This window comes from Camellia sinensis, chromosome 5 (genome assembly GCF_055761805.1).
Source record: "Camellia sinensis isolate YWXY chromosome 5, ASM5576180v1, whole genome shotgun sequence".
Taxonomy (NCBI): domain Eukaryota; kingdom Viridiplantae; phylum Streptophyta; class Magnoliopsida; order Ericales; family Theaceae; genus Camellia; species Camellia sinensis.
In genome coordinates this window covers 160,718,221-160,733,082 of record NC_138965.1, presented here as the reverse complement: position 1 = coordinate 160,733,082, position 14,862 = coordinate 160,718,221, and the positions used below count along the sequence as shown (strand labels likewise).

The 14,862-nt window shown below is 35.6% G+C and overlaps 1 protein-coding gene across 1 annotated transcript; it reads left to right on the top strand.

Moving 5' to 3' along the window:
* The first annotated feature begins 1,691 nt into the window (after positions 1 to 1,691).
* Positions 1,692 to 12,034, top strand: EIF3A (eukaryotic translation initiation factor 3A). Its single transcript, XM_028221087.2, has 14 exons — positions 1,692 to 1,879; positions 3,166 to 3,281; positions 3,552 to 4,033; positions 4,920 to 5,135; positions 5,227 to 5,595; positions 5,679 to 5,708; positions 6,987 to 7,214; positions 7,322 to 7,483; positions 8,420 to 8,641; positions 8,744 to 8,950; positions 9,029 to 9,235; positions 9,474 to 9,554; positions 10,339 to 10,540; positions 11,169 to 12,034. Exons 2-14 carry the CDS (start codon positions 3,236 to 3,238, stop codon positions 11,657 to 11,659), a joined length of 2,943 nt encoding a protein of 980 aa, XP_028076888.2. The 5' UTR covers positions 1,692 to 1,879; positions 3,166 to 3,235; the 3' UTR covers positions 11,660 to 12,034.
* The last annotated feature ends 2,828 nt before the right edge of the window (positions 12,035 to 14,862 follow it).

The window sequence follows — 14,862 nt, the reverse complement described above, 5'->3', positions numbered from 1 at the left end:
AAAGTTATTGCCAAACGCCTCATCCATTACTGATATTGCTGTTCCTCACTTCCCTAATTGCCTTCCCAATGTCACTATTTGGAGTTCGGGCTCCATTATATTATATTTCATACAAGTGTTAAATTTTAGGAGAATTTACAGGCAAATTCTATTGACCAAACTTATTTCCATATAAGTCATGTTCATTTTTTCACTTAAATATATTTTAAAAGAGGTGTTAAGGCAAAGTAAGTATTTTAGGACTTATTGATGTATTAAAAAAATAACAAAGCTTATCGGTTTTTAAGTCCATTCCATAGGATTTACCGGTAATTTACCCATGTTTAAAAAAAAATTAACATAATAAATACTACGAATGAGTAATGAATCCGAAGAATCTGTAATCCAAATTAATTTGATCCAATCTAGTAGGCTTGGATTAATTTTTTGAATTCATGTTTCAGTTCTTGATTGCAAAAAATAGGAATCCATTTTTTGCGAATCGGTTTTGAATTGGAGTTCACAATTTCGAATTATAATTGATCCAGACCATAGATAACTTAAAATACATAAAGAAACCAATAATACTGATGCATGCGTTGAATATAGCCATTGTAAATCTTCTTATGCTTGCGTTAGTGCAAATGAAACTAACACATTGAGAAAATATATTGCAAACTATCTTAAGAGCATCTCCAATGCACTAGGCATATAATACTTGTTAGTTAAAATGCCTAGTGTGATTCACTTTTTTCAATTCCAATGCATTAGGCATATGATTAGGCATTTTGGCTCAACTCATATTCACTAGCTACATGTAGCTAGCCTTCAACACTAGGCAAAATGTATTCAATCATTATGATCATTTCCCTCAATCTTTGTTGTTGATGTGGCATTCTATAAAATTAATAGTATTTGGATAAATAGCTAAAATAAAGAGCATGGTTGGAGTGAAAACATAAAACAGTTGATAGGCAAAATAAAATATATATTTTATAGTAATATTTAGATAGGTAAAATGCCTACTACCGTTGGAGATGCTCTGTCTCCTCAGAATCAAGAGAATAAAAAACATAATATTTGGTTGATGGGAATTTTATTCTTCTTATAAGTTGAACAATATAGTAGATATTATGTTTGTTTACGTTAATTGTGAAATAATATACATGCTTATATTTTGCAAAATCGTGGGCAGATTAATGTTGAAATAAAAATGTTGTATAATTTTGTTTGTGAACAAATTATGTAAAATTGTGATTCCAAACCGAGCTGAACCGTGTTTAAATAGTTTAATTCAGTTTGATTCCATGATTTAAATATATTAATTTGGTTTTAATTTTTATAGAATCATAAACAACAGATTGATCTTGATTTTACCCTAAATCAATCCGGACCATACTCATATCTAAGGCCTTGTTTGGGAATAGGCTAATTTAGTAACTTTTTGGCTATTTGACTAAAATATGAGCTAAAAAAAACTAGCATGTTTGGGATGACTTTTTGGTTTTTTACGAAAAGATGTGCAAAAAGTAGAGAGAAAAGAGAATCTTTGACTTTTTGGTATGAGTTGTTGGTTTTTTGACTTTTTAAAGTAATTTTTTGACTTTTTGACTAAACCGGTCTGTTGCCAAATGAGGCCTAAGTAAATACTAGTTTTCGATTTCCATGTAATTGGGTTTTGAGTTTTGGATCTAATTTTTGGGCCCAAACAGCACTTACAAAGTTGGGCCCATGAACAGAATTGAAACAACTTGATTGGTCAGTGGCCCGGTTCTTAAAAGCTTCCATTTCGGCCCGAAAGATTGTTTCATCTTCCCCTAAAACCCTACATTTTATCTGATACTCACTCTCTCTCTCTCTCTCTCGCTCTCTGCCCGACAAGGTCGGCTGCTAATTCCAGGTACTCGCTCTCTCTCTCTCTACATCACTATATCTCTATCTCTCTCTGATTCTTTGGATCTTCTGGTATGATCAAAACTTCATTGATGTATATATGAATCAGCGTCACCTATTTTGACATGCAATTCACGATTATATATATATATATATTTGCGCGGATCTTGCAGAATACCCGCGATTAATTGCGTTCTAGATCAATTCAATCAGTTTCATTCCGATAGCCCTAGATCTCTGTTCTTGAATGTGAAAATAATTGAGTCGAGTTTTTGGATATTGAAAGGTAGGGTTTGTTCGATTTGTAGAAAAACATCTGAATGATGATTTTTTTTTTAAAAAATTTTATTGTAACTGCACACGTGAACTCACCTTTTCATCAAATTTTTACTCATTTTCGGGGATTTTCCAACACTGACTACTAGCTTTGTTTTCTTGGCTCCACATTTATGTATTTAGCTACAGTCGTTTCGGGTGTCGGAGCATATTTGTAGACGGTGATAATATTTACAAAAAGATTAGTTTTTTTGTTTATATTTATTCAGACTTTAGGGGTTTGTTTGGTAATCTTTGCGTTTACAATTTTTTTGGTTATATATTTACAAAAATTTAAAAGGATATCACGTAAACATGTTTTGTAAAATTTTTTGTTTATAAATTGTGGATTGCAGTTTATGAATTTGGAAGAAAATACTGGCCTCAAAAATATTGGTTAGAAAGAAAAAGAACAGTAACAGCCCCTAAACTTAAAAGTTGTTTGGTGTTCGACTCTTCTTTGAAGCAATTGTTAACGATCTCCCCCCACTGCCACATTGCATTGGCTCCGAACTCGTGTATCAGCAAGAAATTGGGCTTGCATGACGTTGTCGAGGTCTTTGATTGTGGATCAGAGCCACAAATTTGAGAAGTAGGATCAGTTGCACCAGTTTCTTGATGCCATTAAGCTAAAGCACTTCGATATCACTGTATATATGTATAACTATATGTATGAGTTATTTGAAGTTTGTGGGTTGATGTGATTTTTGGGAGGACAAAGTGGCCTGCTTGAAAGAAGGGGCGGGCACTCTTGTGTTTCAACCCCACTATACTATTCATAGTTGTGCCCCACTATGTACTTACGGCCTCTACGATAAGCAAGTGAATGGGGCTTGAAGAGTGTCGAGACGAGATCAATCATTCCTTGAAGATGTTTTTGGCTTTGGGTTGATAGTAATTCAATATTTTTAGCTTCCCTTTTCTTGTTATTTGTTTCTCTTTTGGCTAACATGACTATAATCTCCTAATGCACTGTAGGTTATTGTTGGTTTGATGTTGCGTGCTGTCTTTTGAGAAATCTAAAGAATCATTGATTTGATCAATTGTTATGGCGACTTTTGCTAAACCAGAGAATGCTTTGAAGCGCGCTGAAGGTAAATGACATATTTCTTCTTATGAAACTTTTTATTTTTTCTGGGTTAATGATCTCTATTTCCAATCTAAACTACTGTATCTCTATTCTCTACCATTGTGGTTATGATAATGCATTCTGGTCAGAATTAATGCTGTTATTTTTGGCCTTCCAACATTCAAATTAGATAATCTTAGTGCTTCTAGTTAACAAGCATTAATTTAATCTTTGGTTTGGTTTTATGTTTATTTATTTGAACATTTAGCTGACCTTTGGTGATGTCTGGATGCAGAGCTGATCAATGTTGGGCAGAAGCAAGATGCGCTGCAGGCGCTTCATGATCTTATCACGTCGAAGAGACATAGAGCATGGCAGAAGCCGCTTGAGAGGATTATGTTCAAGTACATAGAGCTCTGTGTTGACATGCGAAGGGGTAGATATGCCAAGGATGGTTTAATTCAATATCGCATTGTGTGTCAACAAGTGAATGTAACTTCTTTGGAGGAGGTGATCAAGCATTTTATGCATCTATCTACTGAGAGAGCTGAGATGGCTCGGAGTCAGGCACAAGCTTTAGAAGAAGCTCTTGATGTTGATGACCTAGAAGCTGATAAAAGGCCAGAGGACCTAATGTTAAGTTATGTAAGTGGTGAGAAGGGAAAGGACAGGTCCGATCGTGAACTTGTGACCCCGTGGTTTAAATTCCTTTGGGAGACCTATAGGACAGTTCTGGAAATTTTGAGAAACAACTCGAAGTTGGAGGCACTTTACGCGGTAATTCTCACTCTCTTGACTTGTTTTTGAAATTTGCATTTGTTAATGGGTTGCACACTGGGGCAAGCATAGAAGTTTGACAATGTATCTAACCTTGTCTAGATATATTATATAAACGAGGTTTGGTGGTTCAAATGCAGAATTTGTATGGCAGGTTTAGGGAGACTAGGTGCCTAGTTATTTATTCACATCCAGAGATGTTTTAAAGTAGTAAGGCTTTATGTTTGATAATCCTGTTAAGCAGTTAAAACTAACAAGTTTTTTATTTAATTTTTTGTTTGTTTGTTTGTTTTTTGGGGTTGGACCGCAGACTGACTGTCTGGACTCAGTTACTAGAAATCTTATTGGACCCAACTTCTTACATGATTTAGAAAGGGCTTTTCGGGAGCGTAAATATTATAGTATGTTTTGTATAATTGTCAGAGAATGAATACCAGTTTCTGGCATTTATCTATGCACTCATTTAATGTGTATATATATAGAAATTTAGATATTTATAGGTTTATTATGAATCAGATGTTGTAGACAATATTTAGAAGGACAAGATGCAAGATAAGCAACCCATAATAGCATTTGCACAAGAACAAAAAAATAGAAATCCAATGGGGAGTGCCTTTTAAGGTGTTACGGAAATGTGCTGGGTAGAGCTATTGCGGTTTTCTGTTACCACTTTGCTAGACAAACGGATGTTTTAGATGCATTTTGGCTGGGGTCTATACAGTGAGAGGAAGCTTCTCAGAGGCTTGGAAGCGTCTTGTATACTATAATAGAAGTGAGACTTACAATTATGTAGAAAGCATTTCTGCCATGTCGAGTTGTAGAAATCAATCAATTTATCACATGACAGAATTAGTGGACTGTACTGAACTTCAAATTTTATCTGTAGATGACTGCACACCGTGCCTTCCAGTTCTGCAAGCAATACAAACGCACAACAGAGTTTCGCAGGCTGTGTGAAATCATCAGGAATCATTTGGCCAACCTTAATAAATACAGGGACCAGAGGGACCGACCTGATCTATCAGCTCCAGAAAGCTTGCAATTGTATCTTGATACAAGATTTGAGCAGTTAAAGATTGCAACCGAACTTGAACTCTGGCAGGTCTGCATATTTGGTTTTACATAGTGTAGATATGCATGGTAGTCCAATTATTGATGTCTCTCGTTGTTGGGATGTTATTTGTTTCCTGCAGGAAGCTTTTCGTTCCGTGGAAGATATACATGGATTGATGTGCATGGTTAAGAAAACTCCGAAGGCCTCCTTGATGGTTGTTTATTATGCGAAGCTAACAGAAATTTTCTGGGTTTCAGGCAGCCATCTTTATCATGCTTATGCATGGTTTAAGCTTTTCTCACTTCAGAAAAGCTTTAACAAGAATTTGAGTCAGAAAGATTTACAATTAATTGCATCATCTGTGGTCTTGGCTGCTCTCTCAGTTGCCCCATATGACAACACGCGTGGGGCATCTCATTTGGAGCTTGAACATGAGAAAGAGCGGAATTTGAGGATGGCTAATCTTATAGGGTTCATTATCGACCCTAAACTTGAGAGTAGAGAAGTGGTAATGTTCAATTGGGTATGCTTTCAGGTTAATTTCTACATATATTTTTCTTATTCTGAACGATTGCCTTTTTTTGTCCACAGCTTTCACGGTCATCTCTTCTCACAGAACTGGTAAGCACAAAGATATCTGCTCTGTCATAATCCTCTCTCCTCTTTGTATTAGTGAGGTGGTCTTCTTCTTCTTCTTCTTCTTTTTTTTTCTATTATTTTTTTTGTGGTTTGGGTTGTGAGTTGAATTTTTTTTCTTATATTGATTGCATGCTTTTTTGAATGCGTGCGGGAAATACACATTTATTCCACTAATAGAATGTCTCTTGACGTGCTTATTTTTATTAGAACTATATGTTGCTAGTGATATTATGATCCTGTCAGCCACAACCCCTGGCCAAGGTGTTTGTGGTCTTGTGGCAAACTGTGGTTATGGCGGATAGGTTATGGTTACTTGGAGTAATACTCATTCCATAGGTGAATGGGTCTGAAAATTCACTTAAAATGGTTCTCAATATCTTACTTGCAAATGATCGCCAGATTGATAGTTTTAAGGCTGGAATCAACACACTTATTAGCCACTAACTCAACAAGAATCACTCTTCCTCGCATGAAAGCACTATGGGATTCTGAGATGAGCTGTGCAATTGCCTTCCTCAATCTCAATGCTAACACTGGCAATAATTTTATAGACACTGTCAATCAATTTAATAGGTCTTAATCTTGAATGTCCACCCCTTTATTTGACATGGGGTAATGGAGGAGGCATTCATACGCATCTCAAACTCTTGTCCCAAAAAAGCATGCAGAACTGCTTGGCCGTGGAGCTTAGTCATCATTGAGTAGCCTCAATACTTCTTCCTCTGAAAATGGTATTTTTAACTAGTTCCTGTCCTTCTCCTATAGCATACTAACCCCCAATTTACCAATTAGGGTCCCAACATTTTGCTCAGAATCAAGCCTGCTATAGAACTCCACAATAGTTTTAGAAATATCCTCCTCCCTAGTCAAAACTTTCCCATCAACACTCAACCTGCTAATGTGATTATCTTTTCTTTGTGCATTAGCCATTCTGTTAAAGAAACTGGTGTTTGTATCAACCTCCTTTAGCCAAATAGATCTAGCTCTCTGCCACCAACTAATATCTTTTGAATGCGTAAGCCTCCCTACCTTCTCTTCCTGCCATCTTCCAACCCCTCCAATTCGTGTTCCAAATATGAGCATCGTTGCATGTGTTGGATACAAGGTAGGTAGGTGTCTTCATCAGTGCCATAAAATAGGAGTTATTTTGATATGTGGAGCTTTGGTGGTGTTTGGCACTGTGTTGCAAAAAAATGCTTCAAGAGGAAACTGTTTATGTTGATTTCTTTTCAGCATTGTCTGATCATGACATTTTGGCAGGTTGCAAAAGGTGTAATGACCTGTGTGACTCAAGAAGTAAAAGATCTTTACCATCTTTTGGAGCATGAGTTTCTCCCTCTAGATCTTGCATCAAAAGTGCAGCCTTTGTTAACCAAAATTTCCAAACTTGGGGGTAAGCTTACTTCGGCATCTTCTGTACCAGAGGTCCATCTATCTCAATACATTCCCACGCTGGAAAAGCTTGCCACTCTAAGATTGCTTCAGCAGGTATACGGGTGCTAGGTTTCATTTCATTACTTATTTTTTTCCAATTTTATGCATTTTCTAAAAACTATTTTCATCGTGCTTGATATTTTTCATTTCTTGTTTTCCAGGTGTCTCAGGTGTATCAGTCAATGAAGATAGAGAATTTATCTAAAATGATCACCTTTTTTGAATTTTCTGCTGTGGAGAAAATCTCTGTCGATGCAGTCAAACATAATTTCCTTGCAATGAAAGTTGACCATATGAAGGGTGTTGTTGCATTTGGTAACTCGGTAAGTAGTTCTTGTACCTTTATGTGTATATTGCTGTCTGCTTTGCTGAATGTAACTTTATCATTTGCTGATGCTATACACAGAATAGTAGTAGCAATGAAGTTAACGTTTGGTTGTTTCATTCTTATCCACATATGGAAATCATTTTGATGTTCTCTTTTCTGTCTTTGATTATCATCAAATTGTTGATTTCAATTTGGAACACATTGTACTTTCCATAGTTCCATTTCCCTACAGTTATTGAGTTTTTCCTTCTCAAATGTTACTTCAGAGAAAAACTAAATTATCTGTGAATGTTTTTCTTATTTTGCTGCAATTTCTGTGTAATATATAGAAGGCTTTCTGGTCCTATACGTTCTTGTTGATTGTGGTATTGACCTAGCAATTACAATTGCAGCTGGTTGATCTGGATTGATAATTGCAACTCAGACATTTAAGCAAAGTTGGTATTTGTGTCATTGCCTCATAATTGTTGATTGGGTTCCGATGTTTGATCTCCTTTGTTTGAGGCGGGGGGATATTTGGTTTCCAAATTTGGTTGTGATTGTGAATGGAGGTGTGTACACTATGACTAAGAGGGCAGCATAGACTTTAATTTTTTTCCAAGAACTTCTTTATGTAACCTTTGCTGATCAATTATTGTCTAGATATGATTTTCTTGACATCATATATTGTTTAGGGTTTGAACCAATCTTCACTTAATATTTGGCACAAAAAAGAGAATATATATTGTAGTGTATTGACTGCACTGGTGGCTGAACTTTTTGTCTTGTGGGTCGTGTTTTGGGATTGTGTTTCATCTCCCATCTACTGAAACATATTTTTCCTTGCTTGGTCTCTCTGAGATACAGTTTACTCACATTGTCTAAGCTGCTTGTGTTTTCTCCACAATCCTTCCTGGGTTTTGTGAATTGGTGATGGTGTTTTTGCTTTCAGGGTCTAGAATCGGACGGGATGCGTGATCACCTGATGATTTTTGCTGAATCTTTAAATAAAGCAAGGTCAATGATATTGCCTCCTGTAAAGAAAGCATCACGACTAGGTGAAATGCTGCCCGATTTAGCAGAGATTGTTGAAAAGGAGCACAAGAGGCTTCTTGCTCGGAAATCAATTATTGAGAAACGCAAGGAAGAGCAAGAACGCCAGCTATTGGAGATGGTATTTATTTGTATACTCTCAGTAGATGCCCTGCCATTTGATAGTTTATTCTAGTGTGAGAATTATTTTATTTATTTTTGGGTGAACCCTGTCATTGTAAAGGAGCGGGAGGAGGAATCAAAAAGGCTTAAGCTGCAGAAAATAACTGAAGAAGCAGAACAAAAGAGGCTAGCATCTGAGTATGAGCAAAGAAAGAACCAAAGGATCATTAGGGAAATAGAGGAGCGTGAACTTGAAGAAGCACAAGCTCTACTTCAAGAGGCTGAAAAGCGTAGTAAGAAGAAGGGAAAGAAGCCTCTCATAGAAGGAGTGAGTATTAAGTTTGGTTTCATCTTTTCTCTTGTGAGGTTTGGGAAGGACAAAATTGATTTTTGCTTGTGTACCCAGGAAAAAGTGACAAAACAATCTTTGATGGAGTTAGCGCTGAATGAGCAACTTCGGGAGAGACATGAAATGGAGAAGAAACTGCAAAAACTAGCTAAAACGTTGGATTACTTGGAAAGGGCAAAAAGAGAAGAGGCAGCACCTTTAATTGAAGCTGCATTTGAACAACGTCTGGTGGAAGAAAAGGTGCTTCATGAACGAGAACAACAGGTAACATTAGTGTTCTAGTCTTCACTCTTGATTTATTATTGTTGAAAGAACTTCCTTTCTTGAAAAATCCACCTTCATGTTATGTTTCTTGAATATTTTAGGAACCACCCTTTTATGTTCACATATTCTGATATCTAATTGCAATTTGATTCTTATAGCTTGCTGTGATGTTTGCAATTATTATTTGTGATCTCTGTTATGTGTACTTAAAGATACCTTTCTGTGGCCTACTTTGCAGCAAGAGATTGAGCTGAGCCGGCAGCGTCATGATGGAGACCTTATGGAGAAAAATAGGCTGTCAAGGATGTTGGAGCATAAGGTCAGTACTTGCAACACTTTCTGATTTTCTGATTTTATATGGTGCTTGTTGCTGTAATGTTTTTATCTCAAGTTCCAGCAGAAATTTTGTTGGGTGTTTACTGAAAAGGTTGTGTTGAGATTTGTTTGAAAAGTATAAAAAATAACAGATATTAGCAGAACTTGTGACAAAGTAGATTCCATAGTTTTTGTTTCATTTTTTAGATTTATTTTGATTTTCCACTATATATTATTGTGGCAACAAAAGGTAGCTTTGGCTTTGACAATTTTTGTTATTGTATATATATATTTTTGAAGTTTAGGAAAGAGAACCATCAAGACACAGTCTGTTACTTTTCTTGTGCTGCCAAAAAAACCAAAAAAACACCTGAATCCTTCTCTTTCTATGAATTTATAGCATGTTCAGGAAAGTGGGTTTTGATCTGAAAACTTTTGATGGACCTTGATCCTGGGAAGAGATCTTTGCTGTATGGTTTTTAAGCTATCACTTTGCCATATCCAATATCCATCCCTTGCTATTTACTTCTGTTAAATTCCTTCTGGATTATTGCAGTAGAATTTTTAAAAATATTTTCTAGATTATTTAAATTGGCATTCCAATAATGGTATGCCACATTTTAAAATTGCATAAATTTTAATCAATGGTTGTGGATAAAACTTTATTTCCTGCCTGTTTACACAGATGTACTGCACCATTTTTTTTATTTTTTATTTTTAAAAAAAACCTCTGGAACAATTCTAGTTTTGTGATTTTTTAAATTTATTTTGTTTTATTTTTATGGCAGATACAATTCCAGGAAAGGGTCATGAACTGTCGGCAAGAAGAATACGACAGAATGAGAGCTGAGCGAGAGGAGCGGATCAACCAAATTCTTCAGCAGCGGAGACAAGAGAGGGAATATAAGAGGAAAATGTTGTTCTATTTGAGGACAGAGGAGGAAAGGCTGAGAAAAGTGCACGAAGAAGAGGAAGCTCGTAAGCGTGAAGGTATGTATATATTCTTGCTATAAAGTAGTATGCCACTTTTGTTTTAGATATAGATTCAGCTAGTTTCTTCATACGGTTTATTAAAATTTAAAACCAACTAGTCTGATTTAAATGGAGTTTTTGGTCTGAGTAATTTCCAAGTTAGGATACTTATTATTAGGGTAAATTACACTTTTCACTCATTTGACTCAAATTTCAATTTGATCCTTCCAGCTTTAGATGATTGACACGTGTTACAAAATCATTAATTTTTAACATCAAATTTGAATGAGAGTACCAAATTGAACCTGAACTTTAAATTTGGGATCAAATTGTTCAAATTAAAACAATAAGGACCAAATAGAAATTTTGATTAAATTACAGGGGTTGGAAGTGTAATTGACCTTTATTATTTATTTATTTTTAAATTATGATAAACACTCTACTCTTTTTCTTGTTCCAGACAAACCTGTCTATTATGTTTCCTACTTTTGTGTTTTTTACTATGATTAGTCTAATGATTCCTTGTTTAAATTTATGTCCGGTTGTAAGTATATCTTATTACTGTGAATAGACACGTGTTGCAATTTTGTTTTTTTGTGTTTCTCAGTATGTATTCTTTTTTTTTTTTTCTTTTTGAAAAATGCAGAAGCTGAAAGGAAGAAGAAAGAAGAAGCTGAGCGGAGGGCAAAGTTGGACGAGATTGCTGAAAAGCAGAGACAGAGAGAGCGGGAACTGGAAGAGAAAGAGAGGGCAAGGAGAGAAGCTCTCCTGGGAAGATCGACTGAAGGGCCTCCAAGGTCTTTTGACCTCCCTGGCGGAGCCCGCCCAATGGAACTTGTAGCTGCTGCTCCAGCAGCTGCTGCAGCTGCAGCAGCACCAGCACCAGCACCATCTCCCTCCCCAACCCCCGCGAAATACGTTCCTCGGTTCCGGCGTGAGCAAGTCGAGAGTGCAGGGCAGGCTACTACACCTGCAGAACCTGACCGATGGGGCAGCAGTCGGCCAGACGATCGCCCAGCTCCACCCCGTGACAGCTGGCGCAGCAGCGATGATCGTCGACCTGCATTTTCTGGTGCGGCCAGTGGCCCAAGGTCTACTTGGTCTTCTTCCAGGGTTCCTCCTCGTGGCGAACGCTGATTATTGATATAGATTCATTTGCTTCATCTCTGATCGTTCATTTGCTTCATCTCTGATCATTCAAATATAATCAACGACAAATTTTGAGTAGGTGTGTTCCCGCTTGTCTCTTTCTCCCTTTGAAAAATTGGTACAGTTAGAATTGCAATTATTATTTTCGGATGCTGAATAACTGGGACAAATGAACAGCGGATTTCAATCTTCATGCTGAGTTTTTGTGGACAAACCATCTAGGGCTTTTTTTATTATGTTTGTAATTTTGTGGTCAAGATGAGTAGCCATTTCATACTTCGTTTTGGTTTGAGAACACAATTGTTTTTTTACTTTTATTACTACTTTTTATGTTGATTATATGCTGCCCAGCATTGCTTTCTAGTTTTAGTAGTATCAAGTTTTCATGAAAATTGCTGCTGATATGTTTGCTTCCTGGAAACCTCAAAATAGGTTTTTGGAAAATGCTTAGTAGCTCAAAATTTTGTGGCTCAAATGGCTTAAATTTGTCAAAACAATGTCATTTTACACTAAAAATCTGTCAAAACGATGTCGTTTTGAGTAATTTGAGCCATTTGAGTCACAAAATTTTGAGCTACCTAGCATTGTTGTAGTGTTTTTTGTAGAAAAGCATTTAAAAGATGATGTAACTTTCCTAGTTAATTCTGAATTGTCTCTTCCAAAAGCTCACCTTTTATCCCAAGCTGCATGTATTTTTTGAGCAACATTGGAGACCGTAGTCTTTAGGCTGACTTGAACTCTTTGACCTGACTTGAACTCTTGACCTCAAGTGAGGTGTAACTTGTAGGGTGTTTGGGGTTTTTCCCAATTGAAAGTTGTGTAGTTGTTTTTTGGGTTGAAGAATTGTAAGTTTTGATTTCAAATGGAATAGTTGGAGAATGGTTTGTAAAATGGATTAGTTGTGTAGTTATGTGTTGGAAAATGGTTTGTAAAATCACAAGTTTTGGCCAATTTTGAGCCTAATTTGAGATGGAATCCAGACACCAATTGAGGTGAGGTGTATCCGGGTAAAAATGTGATATATATATATATATGGTGGTTCAAAACTATTATCGAAGTGACTGCGAAATTGACTTTGAAAGAAGCTTCAGCAATTTGGTGGTTGGATTAATTGATTCCGTTTCTGGTTTTGTCTAGCAACCCTGAAACTTCCAAGTGGAAAATCAATTTTGATTTGGTTTCTCCTTCCAGAAGAATCTATCAATTTTTTTTTAATTGTGGTTTCATCCCAGATTTCAGAATTATTTTTTCAAAATGTTTTCTCAATTTTCAGTATGTATGCTCTGATTTCAATTTCCTTAATCAAACCAAGATACATACATATATATGTCAAACAATATGAACATGTATATATATATTACTTTAGCTTTCTCTTTATATGAATATGTATATATATAGTTGTATGTTAATTTGCTTCAACTTTCTCTGATTTTTAAAAATGAATTCACATGTTTGAATGTAGATTTTGAGTTCAAGAACTTTGAGTTTTGGATTGGCTTTCTGTATCTCTCGTTCCTGTTGCTCTATTTTTTCCCTTTTTTTTTTTTTGGTCCATCAGAAATTACAATGTGGTATAAAGTTTAAGGAATTTAAGTGTTACAAATGAAACTATAGAGGGGTTTCCTATTTTTTTGAGTAAATCACAGGAGGTCAACAGGTTATTTACCCATCTTTATAATAAAAGGGGTATTAACTATAATTATTTAACTATAGGTTTTGACTGATAAATTTATTGTTATAAATTTATTGATAAAAATAAGAGAGATTGATAAATTTATTAATAAGACTTAATGGGTAATAAATTTAAAAAATAAGACCTATTGATAATTTATCTAAATTTTTTTTTTCAAAGAGTGAGCTACTGTAAAAATAAAAAGGTGAAAAAAAATAAAGCCCAAACGCCTACTAATGGCAAAAATCATATCAATTTCGTACCGCGGTAGTAAAAGATCTCATAAAGAGACAACAAACTTTCATAAGAAGAAAAATCATAACCTCCATAGAGGAGGAGACAATCCTCACAACATAATCTCTACACATGAAGGATTATTATAGCAAATATTAAAAAAATAAATAAATAAGTAAACAAAAAATAATCAAATTCAAGTCGCCAAACGCATTCAAAACTCCATTGCGTTGCAACCTTTAACTTAAAATCTGAAAACCCCACTCCATTGATCAGGATGAAACATTGGGGTTGAGGTGGTCACCTAGCGTAAAATGAACGCATTAAACATCGATTTTCGCATTGTGAGAAAATCTAAAACTAGATTTTAAAGTTTTAAGCACAAAGGTAAAAGTTAGACGCTAGCCAAACAACAAATTTGGAAGATCAAAAAGAGGGAGAGATGATGCCAACATTGATGGCCAAAGGTAGATCTGAAGGCAACGAGGCAAATTTATGAGGCTGGATCAATGGAAACAGAGAGATGACAAATCTGATGGCCGTGCCGAAAAAGGTTAGAAGGACAAGCTTTCAATATTATTAAGCAAAAAGACAAAAAAAAAAAAAAGAAAAAAAAAGAAAAGAGAAAAAAGGGATGAAAGGAGAAGAGAGGAAGCCAGCGGCCAAAATACCCCAAACCCCCCCCCCCCAACACTGTCGATGGCACATCTAGTAAAAGGCTTAGAGAGGTAGGCTTGGAGCCCTTCTTATTTATGAACTTGCACATATGGACTCCCGTAGAAGGCTTAAAGAGGTAGGCTTGGAGCCCTTCTTATTTATGAACTTGCACATATTTATGAACTTGCACATATGGACTCCCGCTCCCTATTTATGAACCTCCTGTACATATTGACCCATTCGCTATTATAAAAATCTTTCTTTTTAAAAATATGTTTCCTTTTGAAAGTGGTAAAGAGTAAAATTAATACATTATGGTATAGGCTCCAAATTTTCTACCAAACAAATGACCAAATATCTCACATGGTGTTGAATCTACAAAAACTACAAACCTGACACCTATAATATAAAATTTGATATCCCTAACATTACCCATCAATCAAATGTATCAAACGTATAGTTGACTAAGCCTCGTTTGGAAACCTTTATTTTTAGCCAAAAAGTTACTAAATTAGTCAAAAAGCCAACAACCCATATAAAAAAGTCACAGATTCTCTTTTCTCTCTACTTTTTACACATCTTTTCGTAAAAAGCTAAAAAATCATCCCCAACATACTAATTTTTTTAA